Source organism: Phocoena phocoena, chromosome 9, assembly GCF_963924675.1.
Source record: "Phocoena phocoena chromosome 9, mPhoPho1.1, whole genome shotgun sequence".
Classification (NCBI taxonomy): Eukaryota; Metazoa; Chordata; class Mammalia; order Artiodactyla; family Phocoenidae; genus Phocoena; species Phocoena phocoena.
Genome location: NC_089227.1, coordinates 84,165,162 through 84,191,842, shown reverse-complemented (window position 1 = coordinate 84,191,842; position 26,681 = coordinate 84,165,162). Strand labels below are relative to the sequence as shown.

Below are 26,681 nucleotides of genomic sequence, written 5' to 3'. Positions count from 1 at the left end.
CTTTCTTTTTGGACTTTGTTTTAAAGTCTGTTTTGTCTGATACGAATATCGCTACTCCTGCTTTCTTATTGTTTCCATTTGCATGAAGTATCTTTTTCCATCCCCTCACTTTCAATCTATGTGTGACTTTTGCCCTAAAGTGAGTCTCTTGTAGGCAGCGTATTGTAGGTACTTGTTTTTTTATCTGAGCAGATTTGAAATTTTTATTCTAGTTATGCACTTTCCAAATCCAGAGTTTCTATTTGGTTCCTTTAAAAAAAAAAACAACTAATTTTTTCCTCTTTATTGATACTCTCTCTTGGGTGAGGCATGATTGTCATGCCTTTAACTTTTTAATTCCCTTTAATTCTTTAGATGTGGTTTCTTTTGCTTCTTTGAACATATTTATATTAGTTGACTTAAAGGCTTTGCCTAGTAAATCCAACATCTGGGCTCCCTCAAGAATAATTTCTATTGACTGCTTTTTTTCACTGTATATGGGCCATACCTCACTATTTCTTTGTGTGTCATAGCTTTTTGTCAAAAACTGGATATTTAATATACTGTGGTAACTGACAATCTTATTTCCCCCTTTTCCATTCTCAGAGTTTATTTTTGTTGCTGTTTGTTGTTGTTGTTTGTTTAGTGACTTTCCTGGACTAATTCTGCAGTCCTTATTCCTTGTCATGTGTGGCTACTGAAGTCTGCTTGGTTAGCTGAGTCTTCGGATAATGATTTGACAGATTTTCTTAAATGCTTTTGACCAACATGTCTCCCATCTTTTTTTCAGTGGGCATTTTGTGTGTTGGGGTATGCATAACTGTGCCTTAGTCTTCCCTTCCTAATTGTGCAGAAACTCAAAGTCAAGCATGGGTGAGAGGCTAGAGCTCTGTAAGCTCTTTCCTGGGTATTTGCACAGCCTTCTAGATCCCCAGGAATATGTCAGAAATTAAAGCCCCTTATGGGCATCTCATTTCTTAGATTTTCCTTTTAAGTTTTTTTGGCCAGACTCTTGTTTGCGCCAACTAGAATCAGTACCTGTGGCAACTGCAGTGTTAAGCAATTGCCGCCGTTTTTTGGAGACAAACCTCCTGGGGATAGGGCTTTCCTCACTGAGTGTCCTCAGAGTTAGATGAAATAAAAATTAGCTTCGGGAATTCCCTGGTGGTCCAGTGGTTTGGACTCCACGCTTCCACTGCAGAGTGCATGGGCTTGACCCCTGGTTGGGGAACTGAGATCCCACATGCTGTGTAGTGTGGCCAAAAAATTAGCTTCATGAATGGGGCTTTTTTTAAGGAGCATCATTCAGGTCAAGTAGTGACAGTGCTCTGGGAACAGGGCTTTTGATGGTGCTCCAAATTCATCTGCCTCCTTCAGTGGCTACTAGGCTGCTGGCTTTCATAACTAGTGTGGTTCTGAGGCCCAGGTTTCCAAGGCTACCATGAAGCTGGGAAGAGGGTATGAAATAGAGCAAGTTAAAATACCAGAAAGCTTACTGTTCTTATGAAGATTCAGCTGTTCCTCTTGAATAAATGTTCCTAGGATTGTTGCAATCCTTTAGCTAACTTCTAGTGTGCTGAAAAAGTTGATTTTGAAAATTTACACCAGTATTCTCATTGCTTTTATGGAGGAGTGTATTTTCAGAGGTCCTTCATTCATAATTCCAAAAGTGCTTCTCATTCTGTCTTTGCTTTTTTTAAAAAAAAAATTTTATTTATTTGGTCGCACCAGGTCTTAATTGCGGCTCGTGGGCTTGTTAGTTGCAGCTTGTGGGCTTGTTAGTTGCGGCTCACTGGCTCCTTAGTTGCAGCACACAGGCTCCTTAGTTGTAGCATATGAACTCTCAGTTGCGGCATGCATGTGGGATCTAATTCCCTGACCAGGGATTGAACCCAGGCCCCCTGCATTGGGAGCATGGAGTCTTAACCACTGTGCCACCAGGGAAGTCCCCCTGTCTGTGCATTTAGCCACTATGCACATTGTCTCTGTTCTTTATGATATCTAATTATGGCCTGTGTATATTTATTGTCAGCCATGAAAGTCCAGTCTTCGATTTCATTGAGAGCTGCTTGCGAAATAAACATGAAATGGTTATTTATGAAGCTGCTTCAGCTATCATCCATCTTCCTAACTGTACTGCAAGGGAGTTGGCACCTGCTGTTTCAGGTTAGTTGTATATTTGATAACTGGCTTTTGTTTATTTTCTTATGTTTTTGTTTTAAGTTCCATAGGTCTACAGAATAGGTATTTTTGAACCTTAGCTCTGTATATATAGTTTTTACATTTTGATACATAAATGGTTTATTTTAGCTGTTTTTTAGTTAAAATTGTACCTCCATATCCTTGGGTTCCACATCCCACCAATTCAACCCAATCGATTCACAGTTCGTTGAATCCTCAGATGTGGAACCTGCAAATACATACCAAGGGCTGATTGTGCTACACCATTTTATATAAGGGTCTTTAGCATCCCCAGATTTTGGTATCTGCTAGGCATCCTGGAAGGTCCGGGGTCCATTCCCCTGCAGATATGGAGGGGTGACTGTATTTCTTTTTCTGAAGTTATCATTTCCCCATATTAAAAAATTTAAGTTTTTACTTAGAAAACAAGTAACTTTAATGCCTTCAGTTTTCCATGTTTAAAAAACCCATTTATTCTTACAACCATAAATATTCCTACTCTTTAAATTCAGGTATTAATGGGTATATTAACTTTTTTAGGAAAAAAAAATAAACTTTGTTTCCTATATATAAAGTTTTTATAGCTCAACAAAAAGTACTTTTTCTATTTTTGATGATGTATTTTTCATGTGAATTTTTTTTTCTTTTCTTTTCTTTTTTTTTTTTTGCGGTACGCGGGCCTCTCACTGTTGTGGCCTCTCCCATTGCGGAGCACAGGCTCCGGACATGCACGCTCAGCGGCCAAGGCTCACAGGCCCAGCCGCTCCGTGGCATGTGGGATCCTCCCAGACCGGGGCATGAACCCGCGTCCCCTGCATCGGCAGGTGGACTCTCAACCACTGCGCCACCAGGGAAGCCCCATGTGAATTTTTGATGCTGTCATCTAATTTCCTTATGCGTATTTTGAATGTGATTCTTCATGTATTGTATTTTCAGAAACATGCTATATGTTGAAATGAGCTATGTTCACAGTGACCTTTTTTCTTTCCTAGTTCTTCAGCTTTTCTGTAGTTCTCCTAAGCCAGCTTTGAGATATGCAGCTGTGAGGACCTTGAACAAGGTAGGTGTTCCTTTGCTAACTATTGACTTGTATCAGTGTTCAATTGAGAAACATTAAATACGAAGCATTTGGCTTTCTGTCCAAGGTTAGTAGATATGATTTATGGGCTTCACTTCTGTAGCACCTCACTTGTATTTGCAGCTTTAGATGTGGCCATTTATACTATTATTCATGTGCTCAATAGCCACATGTAGTTAGTGACTATCATATTAGACACTGCAGATATAGAATATTTCTATCATTGCAGGAAGTTCTCTTGGACAGTGTTGGTCTATAGCGACACTATCCAATAGAAATACTATGTGAGTCACATACGCAATTTTAAATTTTATTGTAACCACGTTAAATTCTTTATGATGAGATTAATTTTAAACATATATTTTATTTACCCTAACATTTATAAAGTTTATCAACGTGATCAGTATTAAATTATTAGAGATATATTTTACCTTCTGTTTTTCATACTAAGTCTTTGATATCTGGTGTATATTTTGTATTTACAGCATACCTCTGTTTGGAATAACCACATTTCAAAGGCTTAGTAGTCACATATGGTTATTGACTACCATATTGGACAGCATAAATCTAGAGGATAGAGTGCAGAAACACAGAATGAATTAAATAACTATAAAAGTTTTATTTTATTTATGTTTTTAAATATTTATGTGGCTGTGCTGGGTCTCAGTTGCGCCAGGCAGGCTTCTTAGTTGTGGCTTACCAGCTCCTTAGTTGCGGCTCACTGGCTTCCTAGTTGTGGCATGTGAACTCTTAGTTGTGGCATGCATGTGGGATCTAGTTCCCTGACCAGGGATCGAACCTAGACTCCCTGCATTGGGAGTGTGAAGTCCCAACCATTGTGCCACCAGGGAAGTCCCTAAAAATTTTAAATGAAAGTTTAATGTTGTAGAATAATGGTCTAGTGTAATATGTGGTCGACTAAATTAATTGTATTAACAACTGGAGGAGAGAAATTTAGAGCAGCCATGAAAGGAGGCTTTATAGAACAATATGAATTCTATTTTGAAGAGTTGATATTGGTCCACATTCCATCATCTATAATCTTGGGACCAGATGTATCTCAGAAATCAGTATTTTGAGAATTTTAGAGAGGTAATATGGTGCCATCTCTTATATTAATACTAACCCCTTTGGGCCTAGAGCAGTTAGACACATTAGACATGTTAATATTTCTGCTTTATACATATGACTATCCTCACTACATGGAATAAATTAAAACTTAGTTTTACATTAGTTTGGGTCATTTTTTGCTGTTAAGTGAATTCTGATGGCAATACTTTGCTGAGTTCTCAAAATTTTAGCATTATGGATAAAGGATTCTATACCAGTATTGGATTAGGCAGAGAGGCAAACATCATCAACAAAAGCAAAGAAGCAGGACAATGACAGACATGTTTTAGTGACCGTGAGCAATCCAGTTTGGTTGCAGTTTGCTTGCTTAAATACAGAAGTGTTTTATAAGTGGTAAGATATTACATTTAAGTGTTTTCGAGTAGTGTTTATCATTCTAGGTCCTACTCTCAGATACTCTAAAATCTAGTAGAATAGATAACCATGAACACATGTACTTAAGGACGAACAGGCCAACTGTAATAAAAGACAGACTATGATATTGTTATAAAGGTTATAGAAACCTAGGAAGATAAAGTGCTGTGCTATACTGTAACTAGCAGTTAATCATTTATCAAATGATATATCGTATCTTATTTATTACAAACATTCATCTTGAAACAATTGCCTTTTAATGTATGTTGTCCCATTTAGATTTTAAAAAGCCATTTACCTTAATTAAAATTTCTGCCCAGTCCCTCCCATCAAGCCTCTTAGATAGCCTCATCCACCAGAGGGCAGAGAGCAGAAGCAAGAAGAACTACAGTCCTGCAGCCTGTGGAAAAAAACCACATTCACAGAAAGATAGACAAGATGAAAAGGTAGAGGGCTATGTACCAGATGAAGGAACAAGATAAAACCCAAGAAAAACAACTAAATGAAGTGGAGATAGGCAACCTTCGAGAAAAAGAACTCAGAGTAATGATAGTGAAGATGATCCAGGACCTCAGAAACACAATGGAGGCAAAGAATGAGAAGATGCAAGAAATGTTTAACAAAGACCTAGAAGAATTAAAGAACAAACAAACAGAGATGAACAATACAATAACTGAAATGAAAACTACACAAGAAGGAGTCAATAACAGAATAACTGAGGCAGAAGAATGGATAAGTGACCTGGAAGACAGAATGGTGGAATTCACTGCTGCAAAACAGAATAAAGAAAAAAGAATGAAAAGAAATGAAGACAGCCTAAGAGACCTCTGGGACAACATTAAACGCAACAACATTCGCATTATACGGGTCCCAGAAACAGAAGAGAGAAAGGACCAGAGAAAATATTTGAAGAGATAATAGTTGATAACTTCCCTAACATGGGAAAGGAAATAGCCACCCAAGTCCAGAAAGCACAGAGAGTCCCATATAGGATAAACCCAAGGAGAAACACACTGAGGCACATAGTAATCAAATTGGCAAAAATTACAGACAAAGAAAAATTACTGAAAGCAGCAAGAGAAAAACGACAAATAACATACAAAGGAACTCCCATAAGGTTAACAACTGATTTCTCAGCAGAAACTCTACAAGCCAGAAGGGAGTGGCATGATATACTTAAAGTGATGAAAGGGAAGAACTCACACCAAGATTACTCTACCTGGCAAGAATCTCATTCAGATTCGATGGAGAAACTAAAACGTTTACAGATAAGCAAAAGCTGAGAGAATTCAGCACCACCAAACCAGCTCTACAGCAAATGCTAAAGGAACTTCTCTAAGTGGGAAACAAAAGAGGAGAAAAGGACCTACAAAAACAAACCCAAAACAATTAAGAAAATGGTCATAGGAACATACATATCAATAATTACCTTAAATGTGAATGGATTAAATGCTCCAACCAAAAGACAAAGGCTTGCTGAATGGATACAAAAACAAGACCCATATATATGCTGTCTACAAGAGACCCACTTCAGACCTAGGGACACATACAAACTGAAAGTGAGGGGATGGAAAAAGATATTCCATGCAAATGGAAATCAAAAGAAAGCTGGAGTAGCAATACTCATATCAGATAAAATAGACTTTAAAATAAGAATGTTACAAGAGACAAGGAAGGACACAACATAATGATCAAGGGATCAATCCAAGAAGAAGATATAACAATTATAAATATACATGCACCCAACATAGGAGCACCTCAATACATAAGGCAAGTGCTAACAGCTATAAAAGAAGAAATCAACAGTTAACGCAATAATAGTGGGGGACTTTAACACCTCACTTACACCAATGGACAGATCATCCAAAATGAAAATAAATAAGGAAACATAAGCTTTAAGTGACACAGTAGACCAGATAGATTTAATCGATATTTATAGGACCTTCCATCCAAAAACAGCAAGATTACACTTTCTTCTCAAGTGCACACAGAACATTCTCCAGGATATATCACATCTTGGGTCACAAATCAAGCCTCAGTAAATTTAAGAATATTGAAATCATATCAAGCATCTTTTCTGACCACAGCGCTATGAGATTAGAAATGAATTACAGGGGAAAAACGTAAAAAACACAAACACATGGAGGCTAAACAATACGTCACTGAATAACCAAGGGATCACTGAATAAATCAAAAAAGAAATTTAAAAATACCTAGAGACAAATGACAATGAAAACACGACGATCCAAAACCTATGGGATGCAGCAAAAGCAGTTCTAAGAGGGAAGTTTATAGCTACACAAGCCTACCTCAAGAAACAAGAAAAATCTCAAAAAAGCAATCTAACCTTACACCTAAAGGAAGGAGAGAAAGAAGAATAAACAAAACCCAAAGTTCGCAGAAGGAAAGAAATCCTAAAGATAAGAGCAGAAATAAATGAAGTAGAAACAAAGAAAACAATAGCAAAGATCAATAAAACTAACAGCTGGTTGTTTGAGAAGATAAACAAAATAGATAAACCATTAGCCAGACTCATCAAGAAAAAGAGGGAGAGGACTCGTCAATAAAATTAGAAATGAAAAAGGAGAAGTTACAACAGACACCACAGAAATACAAAACATCCTAAGAGACTACTACAAGCAACTCTATGCCAATAAAATGGACAACCTGGAAGAAATGGACAAACTCTTAGAAAGGTATAACCTTCCAAGACTGAACCAAGAAGAAACAGAAAATATGAAAAGACCAATCACAAGTAATGAAATTGAAACTGTGATTAAAAATCTTCCAACATGACTTCCCTGGTGGCGCAGTGGTTGAGAGTCTGCCTGCCGATGTGGGGGACACGGGTTCGTGCCCCGGTCCGGGAAGATCCCACGTGCCGCGGAGCAGCTGGGCCGTGAGCCATGGCCGCTTAGCCTGCATGTCCAGAGCCTGTGCTCTTCAACGGGAAAGGCCACAACAATGAGAGGCCCACATACTGCAAAAAAAAAAAAAAAAAAAAAAAAAATCTTCCAACAAACAAAAGTCCTGGACCAGATGGCTTCACAGGTGAATTCTATCAAACATTTAGAGAAGAGCTAACACCCATCCTTCTCAAACTCTTCCAAAAACTTGCAGAGGAGGGAACACTCCCAAACTCATTCTGGGAGGCCACCATCACCCTGATACCAAAACCAGACAAAGATACTACAAAAAAAGAAAACTATAGACCAATATCACTGATGAATATAGATGCAAAAATCCTCGACAAAATACTAGCAAACAGAATCCAACAACACATTAAAAGGATCATACACCATGATCAAGTGGGGTTTATTCCAGGAATGCAAGAATTCTTAAATATACGCAAATCAATCAATGTGATACACCATATTAACAAATTGAAGAATAAAAACCGTATGATCATCTCAATAGATGCAGAAGAAGCTTTTGCCAGAATTCAACACCCATTTATGATAAAAACTCTCCAGAAAGGGCATAGAGGGAACCTACCTCAATATAATAAAGGCCATATATGACAAACCCACAGCAAACATCATTCTCAATGGTGAAACACTGAAAGCATTTCCTCTAAGATCAGGAACAAGACAAGGATGTCCACTCTCACCACTATTATTCAACATAGCTTTGGAAGTCCTAGCCACGGCAATCAGAGAAGAAAAAGAAATAAAAGGAATACAAACTGGAAAAGAAGAAGTAAAACTGTCACTGTTTGCAGATGACATGATACTATACATAGAGAATCCTAAAAATGCCACCAGAAAACTACTAGAGCTAATCAATGAATTTGGTAAAGTTGCAGGATACAAAATTAATGCACAGAAATCTCTTGCATTCCCATACACTAATGATGAAAAATCTGAAAGAGAAATTAAGGAAACAGTCCCATTTACCATTGCAACATAAAGAATAAAATACTTAGGAATAAACCTACCTAGGGAGACAGAAGACCTGTATGCAGAAAACTGTAAGACACTGATGAAAGAAATTAATGATGATACCAACAGATGGTGAGATATACCATGTTCTTGGATTGGAAGAATCAATATTGTGAAAATGACTATACTACCCAAACCAATCTACAGATTCAATGCAATCCCTATCAAATTACCAGTGGCATTTTTTATGTAACTAGTACAAAGTAATCTTAAAATTTTGTGGAGACACAAAAGACCCTGAATAGCCAAAGCAGTCGTGAGGGAAAACAACAGAGCTGGAGGAATCAGACTCCCTGACTTCAGACAATACTACGAAGCTACAGTAATCAAGACAATATCGTACTGGCACAAGAAAAGAAACATAGATCAATGGAACAAGATAGAAAGCCCAGAGATAAACCCAGACACCTATGGTCAACTAACCTATGACAAAGGAGGCAAAGATATACAATGGAGAAACGACAGTCACTTCAATAAGTGGTGCTGGGAAAACTGCACAGCTACATGTAAAAAAATGAAATTAGAACACTCCCTAACACCATACACAAAAATAAACACAAAATGGATTCGAGGTCTTTCCTGGTGGTGTAGTGGTTGAGAGTCTGCCTGCCGCTGCAGGGGACATGGGTTCATGCCCCGGTCCAGGAGGATCTCACATGCCACAGAGCGGCTGGGCCCGTGAGCCATGGCTGCTGAGCCTGCACATCCAGGGCCTGTGCTCCGCAATGGGAGAGGCCACAACAGTGAGAGGCCCGTGTACTGCCAAAAAAAAAAAAAATGGATTGGAGACCTAAATGTAAGATCGGACACTATAAAACTCTTTAGAGGAAAACATAGGAAGAATACTCTGACATAAATCATAGCAAGATATTTTTTGATCCACGTCCTAGAGTAATGGAAATAAGCACAAAAATAATCAAATGGGACCTAATGAAACTTCAAAACTTTTTGCACAGCAAAGGAAACCATAAACAAGACGAAAAGACAACCCTCAGAATGGGAGAAAATATTCACAAACGCATCAATGGACAAAGGATTAATCTCCAAAATATATAAACAGCTCATGCAGCTCAATATTAAAGAAACAAACAACCCAATCCAAAAATGGGCAGAAGACCTAAATAGACCTTTCTCCAAAGGAAACATACACATGGCCAAGAAGCACATGAAATGCTGCTCATCACTAATTATTAGAGAAATGCAAATCAAAACCACAGTGAGGGATCACCTCACACCAGTTCAAACACACATCATCAGAAAATCTACAAACAAATGCTGGAGAGGGTGTGGAGAAAAGGGAGCCCTCTTGCACTGTTGGTGGGAATGTAAATTGATACAGCCACTATGGAGAACAGTATGGAGGTTCCTTAAAAAACTAAAACTAGAATTACCATATGATCCAGCAATCCCACTACTGGGCATATACCCAGAGAAAACCATAATTCAAAAAGACACATGCACCCCAATGTTTATGGCAGCACTATTTATAATAGCCAGGCATGGAAGCAACCTAAATGCCCATCTACAGAGGAATGGATAAAGAAGATGTACATATATACAATGGAATATTACTCAGCCAGAAAAAGGAACAAAATTGAGTCATTTGTTGAGACATGGATGGATCTAGAGACTGTCTAGAGAGAGTGAAGTAAGTCAGAAAGAGAAAAACAAATATTGTATATTAACGCATATATGCGGAACCTAGAAAAATGGTACAGATGATCCGGTTTGCAGGGTAGAAGTTGAGACACAGATGTAGAGAACAAACATGGAAACCAAGGGGGGAGAACTGCGGTGGGTTGGGGATGGTGGTGTGCTGAATTGGGCGATTCGGATTGACATGTATACACTGATGTGTATAAAATTGATAACTAATAAGAACCTGCAGTATAAAAAAATAAACAAATAGAAAAACTATACTAAACTTTCTTTGGGTTATTTATATGGAAATATGTTAATATAAATGTTTCAAACATTACATGAAATTTCTAAAAATCTTATATGTTCTGGTATAATGTTATAAGTCATAATTCTAGTTATTACTTTAAAATGTGTATCTCAGAAATAACTAAATTTCCTTGTCAATTGCATTGTTATGAACTTTCATCAAATCTTTAACCGTGGTCATTTTAAAAAAATTAATTTATTTATTTTTAGGTGTGTTGTGTCTTCATTTCTGTGCAAGGGCTTTCTCTAGTTGTGGCAAGCAGGGGCCACTCTTCATCGCGGTACGTGGGCCTCTCACTATTGCGGTCTCTCTTGTTCCGGAGCACAGGCTCCAGACGCACAGGATCGGTAGTTGTGGCTCACGGGCCTAGTTGCTCTGTGGCATGTGGGATCTTCCCAGACCAGGGCTCGAACCCGTGTCCCCTGCATTAGCAGGCAGATTCTCAACCAGTGCGCCACCAGGGAAGCCTCAACCGTGGTCATTTTTAAGTCTTTTGTCATTTACAGACAGTTCTGGGTGTACTCTGATGCTTTCACTAACATGTTCCTATAAAAGAGTTTCATCTTCAAGGAATTCATGGAAAAGACTCTGACAAGTACAGGTTTCTGGTAACTGACCATACGGCTGAACTGAATGAATAAGCATTTTCAGAACTCTAATGGAAAACTGATGAATTCATAAAAGTGCTAACAAGATCAAGATAAAAAAAAAATTAATTACATGAGACTGAGTGAACTGAAGAGGATGATTATAATTTTTGTGACTTTCTGTTTGAATAATAATAAAAAAAATCCCACAAGGATTCAGAGGCAAAAAATATACAAATCAATTTTCACTGCAAAGTAAAGGAGCTGTTACAGTGGAGGATTACTGGACTGAATGTCAATATTATGACATAGTATGAGTATGTTTCATGTTTGGTAATTGCAATCATTGTTGCTTTTGTTGTGGTCATCCATTTACAATGCTTGGTGTCAGTTTATTTATCTCTTGTAAAAAGAAAATACAGTGTGTGTGTGAGTTGTGAAAAAAAAAAGGGAAACTTTTAAATTCCTGATTCTGGTTTTGCACAACTGTATAATTAATGGTGACTATCATATTATAAGGGGAGGCCCAAATAGAAGTTACAAATAAAGGAAATAAAATTCCATATAAAAATTTTTCTATTTTCGTCTTCTTTTATTTTTTAAAGTTCTGGTCTTTATCAGTAGCAATTCGCTGAATTTTTTTCATGCCCTTTGGCCAGGTGGCAATGAAGCACCCCTCTGCTGTTACTGCCTGCAATCTGGACTTAGAAAACTTGATCACAGACTCAAACAGAAGCATTGCTACACTGGCCATTACTACACTCCTCAAAACAGGAAGTGAGAGCAGTGTGGACAGGCTTATGAAGCAGATATCATCCTTTGTGTCTGAAATCTCAGATGAGTTCAAGGTAAGAGTTTAAATATGAGCATGTTTTCTCCCAGTCTCTGGCTTCCCTATTTCATTTCTTTTTTTTTTAAATTTCAATAAATTTTATTTGCTTTTTAAAAATATAAATCTTATTAAAAATAGAGATGTACATGACATATATATATTAAGAATATAAATAAATCACCTAAAAAACAGCTACAAATTATCCACAATCTCAATACCCAAGAACAACTTTATGATATTTGTTAAACATGATTCCAAATATAGCTCTGTATATGTGCAGTTGGGTAAATGAATAGCTAGATATATTCAGAAAAAAATTAAGAGAAATATAATCATACTATGCATAGTGTTTTAAAATTAACAATATAAAAATATATTTTGAACTTTAAAAAGGAAAATAATTAAAACTGAAGTTAATTGTGAACTTCAAATAAGTATTTCTTTACGCAAGACAATTTTTTCTTTTTTTATTTTAAACATTTTATCAAGAAGGCACATTTTTTTAATACAGCAGGTTTTATTAGTCATCAATTTTATACACACCAGTGTATACGTGTCAATCCCAATCGCCCAATTTATCACACACCCCCCCCACCCCCGCATGGCTTTCCCCCTTGGTGTCCATACGTTTGTTCTCTAATTTCTGCCCTGCAAACTGGTTCGTCTGTACCATTTTTCTAGGTTCCACATATATGCGTTAATAAACGATATTTGTTTTTCTCTTTCTGACTTACTTCACTCTGTATGACACTCTCTAGATCCATCCACGGCTCAACAAATGACCCAATTTCATTCCTTTTTATGGCTGAGTAATATTCCATTGTATATATGTACCACATCTTCTTTATCCATTCCTCTGTAGATGGGCATTTAGGTTGATTCCATAACCTGGCTATTGTAAACAGTGCTGCAATGAACATTGGGGTGCATGTGTCTTTTTGAATTATGGTTTTCTCTGGGTATATGCCCAGTAGTGGGATTGCTGGATCATATGATAATACTAGTTTTAGTTTTTTAAGGACCCTCCATACTGTTCTCCATAGTGGCTGTATCAATTTACATTCCCACCAACAGTGCAAGAGGGCTCCCTTTTCTCCACACACTCTCCAGCATTTGTTGTTTGTAGATTTTCTGATAATGTGTATTCTAACTGGTGTGAGGTGATATCTCATTGTAGTTTTGATTTGCATTTCTCTAATAATTAGTGATGAGCGGCTTTTCATGCGCTTCTTGGCCATCTGTATGTCTTTTTTGGAGAAAGGTCTATTTAGGTCTTCTGCCCATTTTGGATTGAGTGTTTGTTTTTTAATATTGAGCTGCATGAGCTGTTTATATATTTTGGAGATTAATCCTTTGTCCGTTGCTTCATTTGCAAATATTTTCTCCCATTCTGAGGGTTGTTTATTCATCTTGTTTATGGTTTCCTTTGCTGTGCAAAAGCTTTGAAGTTTCATTAGGTCCCATTTGTTTATTTTTGTTTTTATTTCCATTACCCTAGGAGGGAGATCCAAAAAGATCTTGCTGTGATTTATGTCAAAGAGTGTTCTTCCTATGCTTTCCTCTAAGAGTTTTATAGTGTCCGGTCTTACATTTAGGTCTCTAATCCATTTTGAGTTTATTTTTGTGTATGGTGTTAGGGAGTGTTCTAATTTCATTCTTTTACATGTAGCTGTCCAGTTTCCCCAGCACCACTTATTGAAGAGACTGTCTTTTCTCCATTTTATATCCTTGCCTCCTTTGTCATAGGTTAGTTGACCATAGGTGCATGGGTTTATCTCTGGGTTTTCTATCTTGTTCCATTGATCAGTGTTTCTTTTCTTGTGCCAGTACCATGTTGTCTTGATTACTGTAGCTTTGTAGTATAGTCTGAAGTCAGGGAGTCCGATTCCTCCAGCTCCGTTTTATCCCCTCAAGACTGCTTTGGCTATTCGGGGTCTTTTGTGTCTCCATACAAATTTTAAGATTACTTTGTTCTAGTTATGTGAAAAATGCCATTGGTAATTTGATAGGGATTACATTGAATCTGTAGATTGGTTTGGGTAGTATAGTCATTTTCACAATATTGATTCTTCCAATCCAAGAACATGGTATATCTCACCATCTGTTGGTATCATCATTAATTTCTTTCATCAGTGTCTTATAGTTTTCTGCATACAGGTCTTCTGTCTTTCTAGGTAGGTTTATTCCTAAGTATTTTATTCTTTATGTTGCAGTGGTAAGTGGGAGTGTTTCCTTAATTTCTCTTTCAGATTTTTCATCATTAGTGTATAGGAATGCAAGAGATTTCTGTGCATTAATTTTGTATCCTGCAACTTTACCAAATTCATTGATTAGCTCTAGTAGTTTTCTGGTGGCATTTTTAGGATTCTCTATGTATAGTATCATGTCATCTGCAAACAGTGACAGTTTTACTTCTTCTTTTCCAGTTTGTATTCCTTTTATTTCTTTTTCTTCTCCAATTGCCGTGGCTAGGACTTCCAAAGCTATGTTGAATAATAGTGGTGAGAGTGGACATCCTTGTCTTGTTCCTGATCTTAGAGGAAATGCTTTCAGTGTTTCACCATTGAGAATGATGTTTGCTGTGGGTTTGTCATATATGGCCTTTATTATATTGAGGTAGGTTCCCTCTATGCCCTTTCTGGAGAGTTTTTATCATAAATGGGTGTTGAATTCTGGCAAAAGCTTCTTCTGCATCTATTGAGATGATCATATGGTTTTTATTCTTCAGTTTGTTAATATGGTGTATCACATTGATTGATTTGCGTATATTTAAGAATCCTTGCATCCCTGGGATAAGTCCCACTTGATCATGGTGTATGATCCTTTTAATGTGTTGTTGGATTCTGTTTGCTAATATTTTGTTGAGGATTTTTGCGTCTATATTCATCAGTGATATTGGTCTATAGTTTTCTTTTTTGGTAGTATCTTTGTCTGGTTTTGGTATCAGGGTGATGGTGGCCTCCCAGAATGAGTTTGGGAGTGTTCCCTCCTCTGCAAGTTTCTGGAAGAGTTTGAGAAGGATGGGTGTTAGCTCTTCTCTAAATGTTTGATAGAATTCACCTGTGAAGCCATCTGGTCCCGGACTTTTGTTTGTTGGAAGATTTTTAATCACAGTTTCAATTTTATTACTTGTGACTGGTCTTTTCATATTTTCTGTTTCTTCCTGGTTCAGTCTTGGAAGGTTATATCTTTCTATGAATTTGTCCATTTCTTCCAGGTTGTCAATTTTTTTGGCATAGAGTTGCTTGTAGTAGTCTCTTAGGATGTTTTGTATTTCTGTGGTGTCTGTTGTAACTTCTCCTTTTTCATTTCTAATTTTATTGATTTGAGTCCTCTCCCTCTTTTTCTTGATGAGTCTGGCTAATGGTTTATCTATTTTGTTTATCTTCTCAAACAACCAGCTGTTAGTTTTATTGATCTTTGCTATTGTTTTCTTTGTTTCTACTTCATTTATTTCTGCTCTGATCTTTATGATTTCTTTCCTTCTGCAAACTTTGGGTTTTGTTTATTCTTCTTTCTCTCGTTCCTTTAGGTGTAAGGTTAGATTGCTTTTTTGAGATTTTTCTTGTTTCTTGAGGTAGGCTTGTGTAGCTATAAACTTCCCTCTTAGAACTGCTTTTGCTGCATCCCATAGGTTTTGGATCGTCGTGTTTTCATTGTCATTTGTCTCTAGGTATTTTTTGATTTCCTCTGATTTCTTCAGTGATCTCTTGGTTATTTAGTAACGTATTGTTTAGCCTCTGTGTGTGTGTTTTTTTTACAATTTTTCCCCTGTAATTCATTTCTAATCTCATAGCGCTGTGGTCAGAAAAGATGCTTGATATGATTTCAATATTCTTAAATTTACTGAGGCTTGATTTGTGACCCAGGATGTGATCTATCCTGGGGAATGTTCTGTGTGCACTTGAGAAGAAAGTGTAATCTGCTGTTTTTGGATGGAATGTCCTATAAATATCGATTAAATCTATCTGGTCTACTGTTTCACTTAAAGCTTATGTTTCCTTATTTATTTTCATTTTGGATGATCTGTCCATTGGTGTAAGTGAGGTGTTAAAGTCCCCCACTATTATTGCATTAACTGTTGATTTCTTCTTTTATAGCTGTTAGCACTTGCCTTATGTATTGAGGTGCTCCTATGTTGGGTGCATGTATATTTATAATTGTTATATCTTCTTCTTGGATTGATCCCTTGATCATTATGTTGTGTCCTTCCTTGTCTCTTGTAACATTCTTAAAGTCTTTTATCTGATATGAGTATTGCTACTCCAGCTTTCTTTTGATTTCCATTTGCATGGAATATCTTTTTCCATCCCCTCACTTTCAGTTTGTATGTGTCCCTAGGTCTGAAGTGGGTCTCTTGTAGACAGCATATATATGGGTCTTGTTTTTGTATCCATTCAGCAAGCCTTTGTCTTTTGGTTGGAGCATTTAATCCATTCACATTTAAGGTAATTATTGATATGTATGTTCCTATGACCATTTTCTTAATTGTTTTGGGTTTGTTTTTGTAGGTCCTTTTCTCCTCTTTTGTTTCCCACTTAGAGAAGTTCCTTTAGCATTTGTTGTAGAGCTGGTTTGGTGGTGCTGAATTCTCTCAGCTTTTGCTTATCTGTAAACGTTTTAGTTTCTCCACCAAATCTGAATGAGATCCTTGCTGGTAGAGTAATCTTGGTTGTGGGTTCTTCCCTTTCATCACTTTAAGTATATCATGCCACTCCCTTCTGGCTTGTAGAGTTTCTGCTGAGAAATCAGCTGTTAACCTTATGGGAGTTCCCTTGTATGTTTTTTGTCGTTTTTCCCTTGCTGCTTTCAGTAATTTTTCTTTGTCTGTAATTTTTGCCAATTTGATTACTATGTGTCTTGGCATGTTTCTCTTTGGGTTTATCCTGCCTGGGACTCTCTGTGCTTCCTGGACTTGGGTGGCTATTTCCTTTCCCATGTTAGGGAAGTTTTCAACTATTATCTCTTCAAATATTTTCTCTGGTCCTTTCTCTCTTCTGTTTCTGGGACCCGTATAATGCGAATGTTGTTGTGTTTTATGTTGTCCCAGAGGTCTCTTAGGCCGTCTTCATTTCTTTTCATTCTTTTTTCTTTATTCTGTTTTGCAGCAGTGAATTCCACCATTCTGTCTTCCAGGTCACTTATCCATTCTTCTGCCTCAGTTATTCTGTTATTGACTCCTTCTTGTGTAGTTTTCATTTCAGTTATTGTATTGTTCATCTCTGTTTGTTTGTTCTTTAATTCTTCTAGGTCTTTGTTAAACATTTCTTGCATCTTCTCAATCTTTGCCTCCATTGTTTTTCCGAGGACCTGGATCATCTTCACTATCATTATTCTGAATTCTTTTTCTTGAAGGTTGCCTATCTCCACTTAATTTAGTTGTTTTTCTTGGGTTTTATCTTGTCCCTTCATCTGGTACATAGCGCTCTGCCTTTTCATCTTGTGTATTTTTCTGTGAATGTGGTTTTTGTTCCACAGGCTGCAGGATTGTAGTTCTTCTTGCTTCTGCTGTCTGCCCTGTGGTAGATGAGGCTATCTAAGAGGCTTGTGCTAGTTTCCTGATGGGAGGGACTGGTGGTGGGGAGAGCTGACTGTTTCTGTGTTGGGCAGAGCTCAGTAAAACTTTAATCCTCTTGACTGTTGAGGGGTGGGGCTGGGTTCCCTCCCTGTTGTTTGTTTTGCCTGAAGCCACCCAACACTGGAGCCTACCTGGGCTCTTTGGTGGGGCTAATGGCAGACTCTGGGAGGGCTCACGCCAAGGAGTACTCCCAGAACTTCTGCTGCCAGTGTCCTTGTCCCCATGGTGATCTACAGCACCCACCTCCTTTACAGGAGACCCTACAACACTAGCAGGCAGGTCTGGTTCAGTCTCCCCTGGGGTCACTGCTCCTTCCCCTGGGTCCCGTTGCACACACTACTTTGTGTGTGCCCTCCAAGAGTGAAGTCTCTGGTTCCCCCAGTCCTGTCAAAGTCCTGCAGTCAAATCCCACTAGCTTTCAAAGTCTAATTCTCTAGGAATTCCTCGTCCCGTTGCCGGACCCCCAGGTTGGGAAGCCTGACATGGGGCTCCACCTTCACTCCAGTTGGTGGACTTCTGTGGTTTAAGTGTTCTCCAGTTTGTGAGTCACCCACCCAGCAGTTATGGGATTTGATTTTACTGTGATTGCGTCCCTCCTACCATCTCATTGTGGCTTCTCCTTTGTCTTTGGATGTGGGTTATCTTTTTTGGTGAGTTCCAGTGTCTTCCTGTCAGTGATTGTCCAGCAGCTAGTTGTGATTCTGGTGTTCTCACAAGAGGCAGTAAAAACACGTCCTTCTACTCCGCCATCTTGTTTTAGTTCCCTATTTCGTTTCTTAACAGTGTCTTTTGATGAGCAGAAGTTTTAAATTTTTATGAAGTCTAATTTATTAATTTTTTTCCTTCACAGTTATTGCTTCCTGTGTCCTAAAAATCTTTTGTCTATTTCCAAGTCTTAAAGATATTTTCCTATGTTTTATTGTAAATGTTTTACAGTTTAGCTTTTACATTTTGGTCTATGATCCAACTTGAATTAATATTTGTATGTGATAAGTTCAGTTTTTTTCCATACTGATTTCCACCCATTCTAGCATAATTTGTTTAAAACACTTCTCTTTCCCCATTGGTGTGCCTTGGCATCTTTGTCTAAAAAGCAGATAACCATATAATTGTAGGTGTATTTCTGGGATCCATATCACATTCTATCGAACTATTTGTCAATCCTATGCCAGTACCTCACTGTATCGATTAATGTAGCTTTATGGTACCTCTTAAATATGTGGTCTTCCAACTTTGTCCTTCTTTTTTTTAATATTCTAGTTCCTATTTCCATATACAATTTAGAACCAACTTATAATTTCTGTAAAACAAAGCCTTCTAGGATTGTGATTGGGGTTGTGTTGAATCTATAATAAATTTGAGGAGAATTGATAGCTTAATATTATTTATTCTTCCAGTTTATGAATATGGTGTACCTCTCCCTTTATTTAGGTTTTCTTTGTTTTCCCTGAGCAGTGTTTTATAGCATTTATTCTAGAGGTCTTGCATGTCTTTTGTTAAATTTATGTATAAATATTTTATGCTTTTTAAATTCCATTTTATTAACATTTCTATTTCATTGTTTGCTACTAGTATATTAAAAATACGTTTTAGGGGCTTCCCTGGTGGTGCAGTGGTTGAGAGTCCGCCTGCCCATGCAGAGGACACGGGTTCATGCCCTGGTCCGGGAAGATCCCACATGCCATGGAGCGGCTAGGCCCATGAGCCATGGCTGCTGAGCCTGCGCGTCCAGAGCCTGTGCTCCACAACGGGAGAGGCCACAACAGTGAGAGGCCTGCGTACCGCAAAAAAAAAAAAAAAAAAAAATCTTTTTTGTTTTTTAACTCTCCCATAATTTGGTATCCTTGCTGAGTCCCCTTATTGGTTCTAGTAGTTGTTATATGCATTCCTTAGGATTGTCCATATAAATAGTCATGTTATCTATGAATGGAGACATTTTTACTTCATTTCCAATCTAAATACCTTTCCTTTCTTTTTCTTGCCTTATTAAAATGACTGGGACTTCCAATACAGTGTTGAAGAGAACTGGTGAGAATGTGTCAGAGATCATCAAAATAGCAATAAATTTCAGTTAGAAGAATTAAAGTAAAAAGATATTATTCCTTCATTTTTATTTAATTCTCAGTCAAGAGGTATAGCTGACTCTGTTTACTCTCTTCTTGTATTTATCTACTTTTAAAAAACAAATGTAGCCTGTATATTCAAGTAGACATTTTGAATCTTTGGGAAACCTTGGGAGGTTATGAAGGTCATTTTGTAATATAGTTTATTGAATGAATCTCGTATGCTTGGATGTTTAAATAGTCTGCAGTATTTTGTGATTACAAATAATGCTGCAGTGGATAACTTTCTGCATGTGTTTTCTTGAAATTTTGGAGGTGTGTCCTCAGGGTAAATTCCTAGAAGTTCATATACTAGATTGAAAGGTAAATAAATATGTAGTTTTGTAGAGAATGTTAAATTCTACCAGGAGTGTGAAAGAGTACCAGTTGCCCCATAGCCTTACCAATAGAGTACATATGTTGTATTTTGAAGTTTTTCCAGTCAGTTGGGTGAGAAAGGATATCTCAGTGTAGTTTTAATTTGAATTTGTCTTACGATGAGGGAAGGTAAACATTTTTGCATATTTTTAAAGATCATTTAATATCTCTTTTTTAATATTGTCTGCTCATATCTTTTTCCCATTTTCTATAAGATTTTTGGTCTTTTGTTTCCTCAGTTAAAGTTTTTTGTATATTAGGGATATTTTTTCTTCATCTGTGAAATGTGTTGTGGTATTTTCTCCCAGTTTGTCATTTGACTTTCCTTATGATGTCTTCTGTCATGCACAAGTTTTTAATTTTTATGTTGTCAAATTTGTTGATCTTTTTTTTTTAAACATCTTTATTGGAGTATAATTGCTTTACAATGTTGTGTTAGTTTCTGCTTTATAACAAAGTGAATCAGCTATATATATACATATATCCCCATACCTCTTCCCTCTTGTGTCTCCCTCCCTATCCCACCCCTCTAGGTGGTCACAAAGCACCAAGTTAATCTCCCTGTGCTATGTGGCTGCTTCCCACTAGCTATCGGTTTTACATTTGGTAGTGTATATATATCCATGCCACTCTCTCACTTTGTCCCAGGTTACCCTTCCCCCTCCCTGTGTCCTCAAGTCCATTCTCTAGTAGGTCTGCATCTTTTCCTGTCCTGCCCCTAGGTTCATCATGACCACTTTTCTTTTTTAGATTCTATATATATGTGTTAGCATACAGTATTTGTTTTTCTCTTTCTGACTTACTTCACTCTGTATGAAAGTCTCTAGGTCCATCCACCTCACTACAAATAACTCAGTTTCGTTTCTTTTTATGGCTGAGTAATATTCCATTGTATATATGTGCCACATCTTCTTTTGTTGATCTTTTCTTTTATTACATTGGGCCTTTGAGTAATAGTTAGAAAGCCTTTCCCTTCAGACTATAGAATCTGAATGGGTGTAAGAATTCACCCATGTTTTCTTCTAGTATATGTATAGTTTCATGTTTTACATTTAAATCTCTGATCCAGTGGATTTTATTATTGTATGTAAAATGAGAAGTGGATCTAATCTTATCCTTTTCCAGTGACTATCCAGTTGCCCCCCAAAATTTTATTTAAAATTCTGTCTTTGCCCAGTATTTGAGATATTACCTTTATCATATACTAAAGTTCCATATGTACTTGGGTCTATTTGGGGGCTTTCTATTCTGTTCTTTTGTTTTCTTTACCTATTCATGCACCAGTACTACACACTATTTTAAATATAGAAGCTTTGTAAGGATGTTTGAATATTACTACACACTATTTTAAATATAGAAGCTTTGTAAGGATGTTTGAATATCTGTTAGTCTCCTTTCATAGCTCTTTATTTTCATTGTTTCCCTAGCTGTTCTTACATGTTTATATTTCCTTATGAATTTTAGTATTAACTTGTCTAGCTTCATTTAAAAAAAAATCTCAGGACTTCCTGGCAGTCCAGTAGTTAAGACTCTTTGCTTCTACTGTAGTGGGTGCGGGTTTGATCCCTGATTGGGGAACTAAGATTCCACATGCTGCATGGTGTGGCAAAAAAACCCAAAATGAACAAACAAAAAAACCTCATTGGCATTTTTATTGGGATCATGTTAAATTTATAAGTTTTCTTAGGGGAGAACAAATAATGATGTTGAGATATCCTAATGAAGAAAAGGGATATTTCTTAATTTGTTCAAGTCTACTTTTGTGCCTTTCATGAATATTTTATAGTATTTTTTATATTAGATTTGAATGTTTTAAAAATTCTTTTATGTACTTTATTGTTGCTGTTATAAATCTTTTTTTACTCATTGTGTTTTCTAACTAGTTATTATTTGTGTATATGAATAGTATTATCTTTGCATTTTAACTTTACAGCCTGCTACCTTGCTGAATTATTTTATTGAGTTAGTTTTATCATAAATTCTCTAGGGTTTCCATGCTATACTGTTATATCATCTGTAAATAAAGATAGTTTTGTCTTTTAGTTTCTAATTCTTATTCCCCTAATTGTTTTCTCCTGTCTAATTGCATTGGCTAATAGTGCTGGAATAATGTCAAATAACAGTTGAGACAGTAGCATCCTTGTTTTGTTTCTGACCTTAAAGTAAATGACTCTTGGGGTTCCCTATTAAGTAATATGCTGGCAGTACGATTGAGGGGTGTGTGTGTGTGTGTGTGTGTGTGTTTGTGTGTGTGTGTGTGTGTGTGTGTGTGTGTAAAATGGAAGTGTCCATTCCTGTTTTATTTTTTTAAGAATTTTTATTAGGAATGACTGTTGGATTTTATCAAAGGTTTTTCAACATCTATGGATATAGTCATGATTTTTCTCCTCAGACTCATTAATATTGATGAATGATATTAATTTTCTAATGTTGAATCATTCTTGCATTCTTAGTATAAATTCCATTTCATCATGGCATATTCTTTTCTTACTGTAGTGTTGGAGTCTGTTAGCTAATGTATCACTTAGAATTTTTGCATCAATGTTCATAAATGATTTCCATCTGTAATTTTTCTTTTTGTATGTATACCATCTTTATTAGGTTTATATATCAATGCTTCATAAAAGATTGTGGATGTTTTCTTTCATTTTCTATGCTCTGAAACAACATATATAGATTTGGGACTATCTGGTTGGCAGACAGTTCTCCCGTCTTCCATAAATTTCTTGCATTTCTGCACACCCCGCAAATTAGGCACTAACTGCCCTTTGTTTCCTACTGTACCAGTTTTGTTCCCTTTGTGTAGTGCAAGATCTCTTCCAGTCTCAAAAGATACAGCATCTCCCTAAAAGTAGTAAATGGCCGGTTTCCATACAGCCCTAGAAGATACAGCTAGTCCTGCCTCTAGAGCAAAAAGCAAACATGCTCATTGCCTAGTATAATAAAGGTAATGTTTCCCTTCTGAATAGAGGACTGGCATGCTTACTGCCCACTGTAAAATATTCAAGTTCCATATCTCAAAATCTCCTGTAATGCAGCCTACTGTGGGCTCAAGTATTATCCGGCCCTTTTTGCATTGTCCTATGGTAACTGGGGCTTAGGAAACTGACCCCCAAATGCTGATATCCTGGCTACTGCTTCTGCTGTCATTAAATAACTGTCTTTCATCTCTGATCCAGGATTCTTGTGTATTCTTCTAGCATCCATGAAATTGTAGCAGTCTAACCTGTTAGCTTGCAAGTAGGGTAAAATTTCACACTCTTTTTACTTCTTGACACTGGTCTTTAAAGTTGTGGTAAAAATTTCCTAGAAACCATTTTGTGAAATAGTTCTTTGGTAACTTTCTCTATTTCTTCTATGGAAATGAGTCTTTAAGCTTTTTATCTTTACTGTTCACTTTAAAATTTATATGTGAAAATTTTAAATGTAAAATTTTAAAATATGCTCAAAGCTTATTTGCTTGGAGTAAAGGGGTGGGGTCTTTTTTTTTTTAATTAATTAATTTTATTTATTTATTTTTGGCTGCACTGGGTCTTCATTGCTTGCTCGCGGGCTTTCTCTAGTTGCAGCAAGCAGGGGCTACTCTTCGTTGTGGTGCGCAGGCCTCTCGTTGCGGTGGCCTCTCTTGTTGCGGAGCACGGGCTTTAGGCACGCGGGCTTCCATAGTTGTGGCACGTGGGCTCAGTAGTTGTGGCTCGCGGGCTCCAGAGCGCAGACTCAGCAGCTGTGGTGCACAGGCCCAGCTGCTCCGCGGCATGTAGGATCTTCCTGGACCAGGCCTCGAACCCACGTCCCCTGCATTGGCAGGTGGGCTCTCAATCACTGTGCCACCAGGGAAGCCCTGAGGTCTCTTGAATACACTTCATTTTTACATTGCTTTTTATTTTCCTCTGAGGTCTCTTTTGCTTATCTTTCATGAAGAACCATTATTGTTATTTTAGTTAACTATAGTGCCTTCTTAGCTTACAGTAAATAAGTAGCTAAAGTTATAAAGATGAACGTCCTTTCTGTGTTTTCCTCTAGGTGGTAGTTGTACAGTCATTATAAAGGTGCATGTCCTTTTTGTTTGTTTTTCTACAGGTGGTGGTTGTACAGGCAATTAGCGCTCTCTGTCAGAAATACCCTCGAAAGCACAGCGTCATGATGACTTTCCTCTCCAACATGCTCCGAGATGACGTAGGTGCACTACTTTTTAATCATGTGAAGTTGCTCTCTTAAATTCTTATGCCATGGTATTTAAAGCAGCTTTCTTTATCATCTCAGTATGCATCTCAAATAATGTGCCTAATTCTGTTTTCTGTCTTATTACTAGACATGCTGTTGCTTTGGCTTTCCCACTTGGAGGAAAAAAACGCTTTTGTTTTTTTCATAATGGAAGGGAAATGAAATCTGAATGTTATAGCATGAGCCTTGGAGTATAAGCATTTCTCCAAAAAGTATCCTCAGAATGAATGGCAGTTTTCTCTTTTGCCAGGGAGGCTTTGAATATAAGCGAGCCATTGTGGACTGCATAATCAGCATTGTGGAAGAGAACCCTGAGAGTAAAGAGGCAGGTCTAGCCCACCTTTGTGAATTCATTGAGGACTGTGAACACACTGTTCTGGCTACTAAGATTCTACATTTGTTGGGCAAAGAGGGCCCCAGAACGCCTGTCCCCTCCAAGTATATCCGCTTTATTTTTAATAGGGTGGTACTGGAGAATGAGGCTGTCAGAGCTGGTGAGTCATTGCAACACTAATAATGGTGTAACTGCTGATTTTGTGAAATGCTTATTAACTCAAGGGGGTGGTAATGAAATTGGAAAATGAAGTTGCAACGTCTATTTGATGGTGGGATCTTGGAGCACACTTAAGCCCCAGATGTACAGCTATTTCTTTGTATTCCATTTTCCATCCTGATTTCTGCCTGTATCAGAGACAAATAACCCTTGACTTTCGGTATGACAGAAGATTATGATGGCGTCATCCATTTTTTCCAAGTTATGGCCATAAGTATGAATGTCTGTGAAATTTGTGTGTCTTTCTGCCTCTGTAGTTATATTTTATTTTATTTTTTTGTGGTACGCGGGCCTCTCACTGCTGTGGCCTCTCCCGTTGCGGAGCACAGGCTCCGGACACGCAGGCTCAGCGGCCATGGCTCACGGGCCCAGCCACTCCGCGGCATGTGGGATCCTCCTGGACTGGGGCATGAACCCGTGTCCCCTGCATCGGCAGGCGGACTCTCAACCACTGCGCCACCAGGGAAGCCCTCTGTAGTTTTTAAGTGACTTTTTAAACAGGGCTTAGGGTTTTTTTACTTCCTCCTCCCCTTAGCATGTGAACTGGTACAAATCTCCCCTGTTAAAACTATAAGCCTTCCTTTGATCCAATGTCTCTCACTAGCTACTGACCATACTTCCCTGTTATGTAACCTTGTAGGAGCTATTACTAGCTGCCCCTATGAACTTATTCTCCATTTTCTCTTCAACTCACTATAATCTTGCTCTCTCCCTTAAAAATCTTCTGAAGCTATTTTTTTTGGTAATTACTTATAAGCTAGTTGGAAAATCAAGTTAGACACTTCAATGTTCTTACCCTTGTTCACCTCAGTCAATTTGATGTACTGTTGGCCTAAACACTTCATGAAACTCTCTTCCCTTGGTTTCCACAATAGCCTGCATCTTTCCATCACTCCTCAGTCTTACTTATAGAGCTTCTGTTCCGTTCCTTAAAACGTTAGTTTTCCTTAGGGGTTTGTCTTCTCAACATACACATTCATTCTGGTGATCATTTCCAGAGCTCTGCTGATATGCTATGGCATTGCAGTCTCTTTCGTGAACTTGCACGTCTAGCTATCTAAGGCACTTTAAATTCAGCTTGAAATCCAAATTATCCCAAACAGAAATCCTCACCTATATCATCCACTCAGTTGCAAGGCTAGAACCTTACCCTATTGTTTTATAACCCCCATCTATCCTTTGGCAAAGTTCTTTCCATTCTATCTCCTCAAAATGCATTTCTTCCTTGTCTTTTTTCGTAGATTTCCTGAGGGCTGCATTAGGCTCCCATCCATTTCAGTTGCCCAACTAGTCTGACTGCTTGTAGTCTCGCCCATATCCAGTATATTCTCCACACTCTGCTACCAAAGTGGTCGTTAGACACAAAATCTCACAAATTTAGAGTAGTACACTCTGCTACAAATACACAGATTCATCCTGTATTTAACACCCGTTAATAATAGCCTTGAGGTTGAACCATAACCGAATTTTGTTTTGTCTCTAGTCTCTCACTTTTCTCCTGCTCTCCAGCACAGGTCTAGTGCTTCAGCCTTGCTCAGCTGTGTCCAGTCCCAGGATCTTGCCACACTTTCTTGTCTGGCCTGAGAGCCTTGGTACTTTTTATTCTCTCTCCCTCAAATGCTCTTTTCCTGCCCTCTGGCTAACTGTATTTGTTCTTCAGACTTTAGCTCAAGTAATAAGTGTCAACTCCTTGTCTGTCTCCTCCTCCTCCAATTCTGACTTACGTTCCTTTCTCTACTCACGTAGTACCCTGGATATAGTCCTACCATGGACTTCCTGTGCTATGTTCTAACTACCTCTTTACTTACCTGTCTT

At 37.7% G+C, this 26,681-nt stretch overlaps 1 protein-coding gene across 1 annotated transcript in view; it reads left to right on the top strand.

Annotated features, from left to right (window-relative positions):
- COPG2 (COPI coat complex subunit gamma 2) overlaps nt 1–26,681 on the top strand; it is a 129,366-nt gene that overhangs the window by 61,320 nt on the left and 41,365 nt on the right. Inside the window, exons 10-14 of the mRNA XM_065884270.1 lie at nt 2,012–2,145; nt 3,153–3,220; nt 11,859–12,047; nt 24,170–24,265; nt 24,564–24,807. Of these exons, the coding sequence (XP_065740342.1) occupies nt 2,012–2,145; nt 3,153–3,220; nt 11,859–12,047; nt 24,170–24,265; nt 24,564–24,807 (731 nt within the window). The remainder of the gene's footprint in view (nt 1–2,011; nt 2,146–3,152; nt 3,221–11,858; nt 12,048–24,169; nt 24,266–24,563; nt 24,808–26,681) is intronic.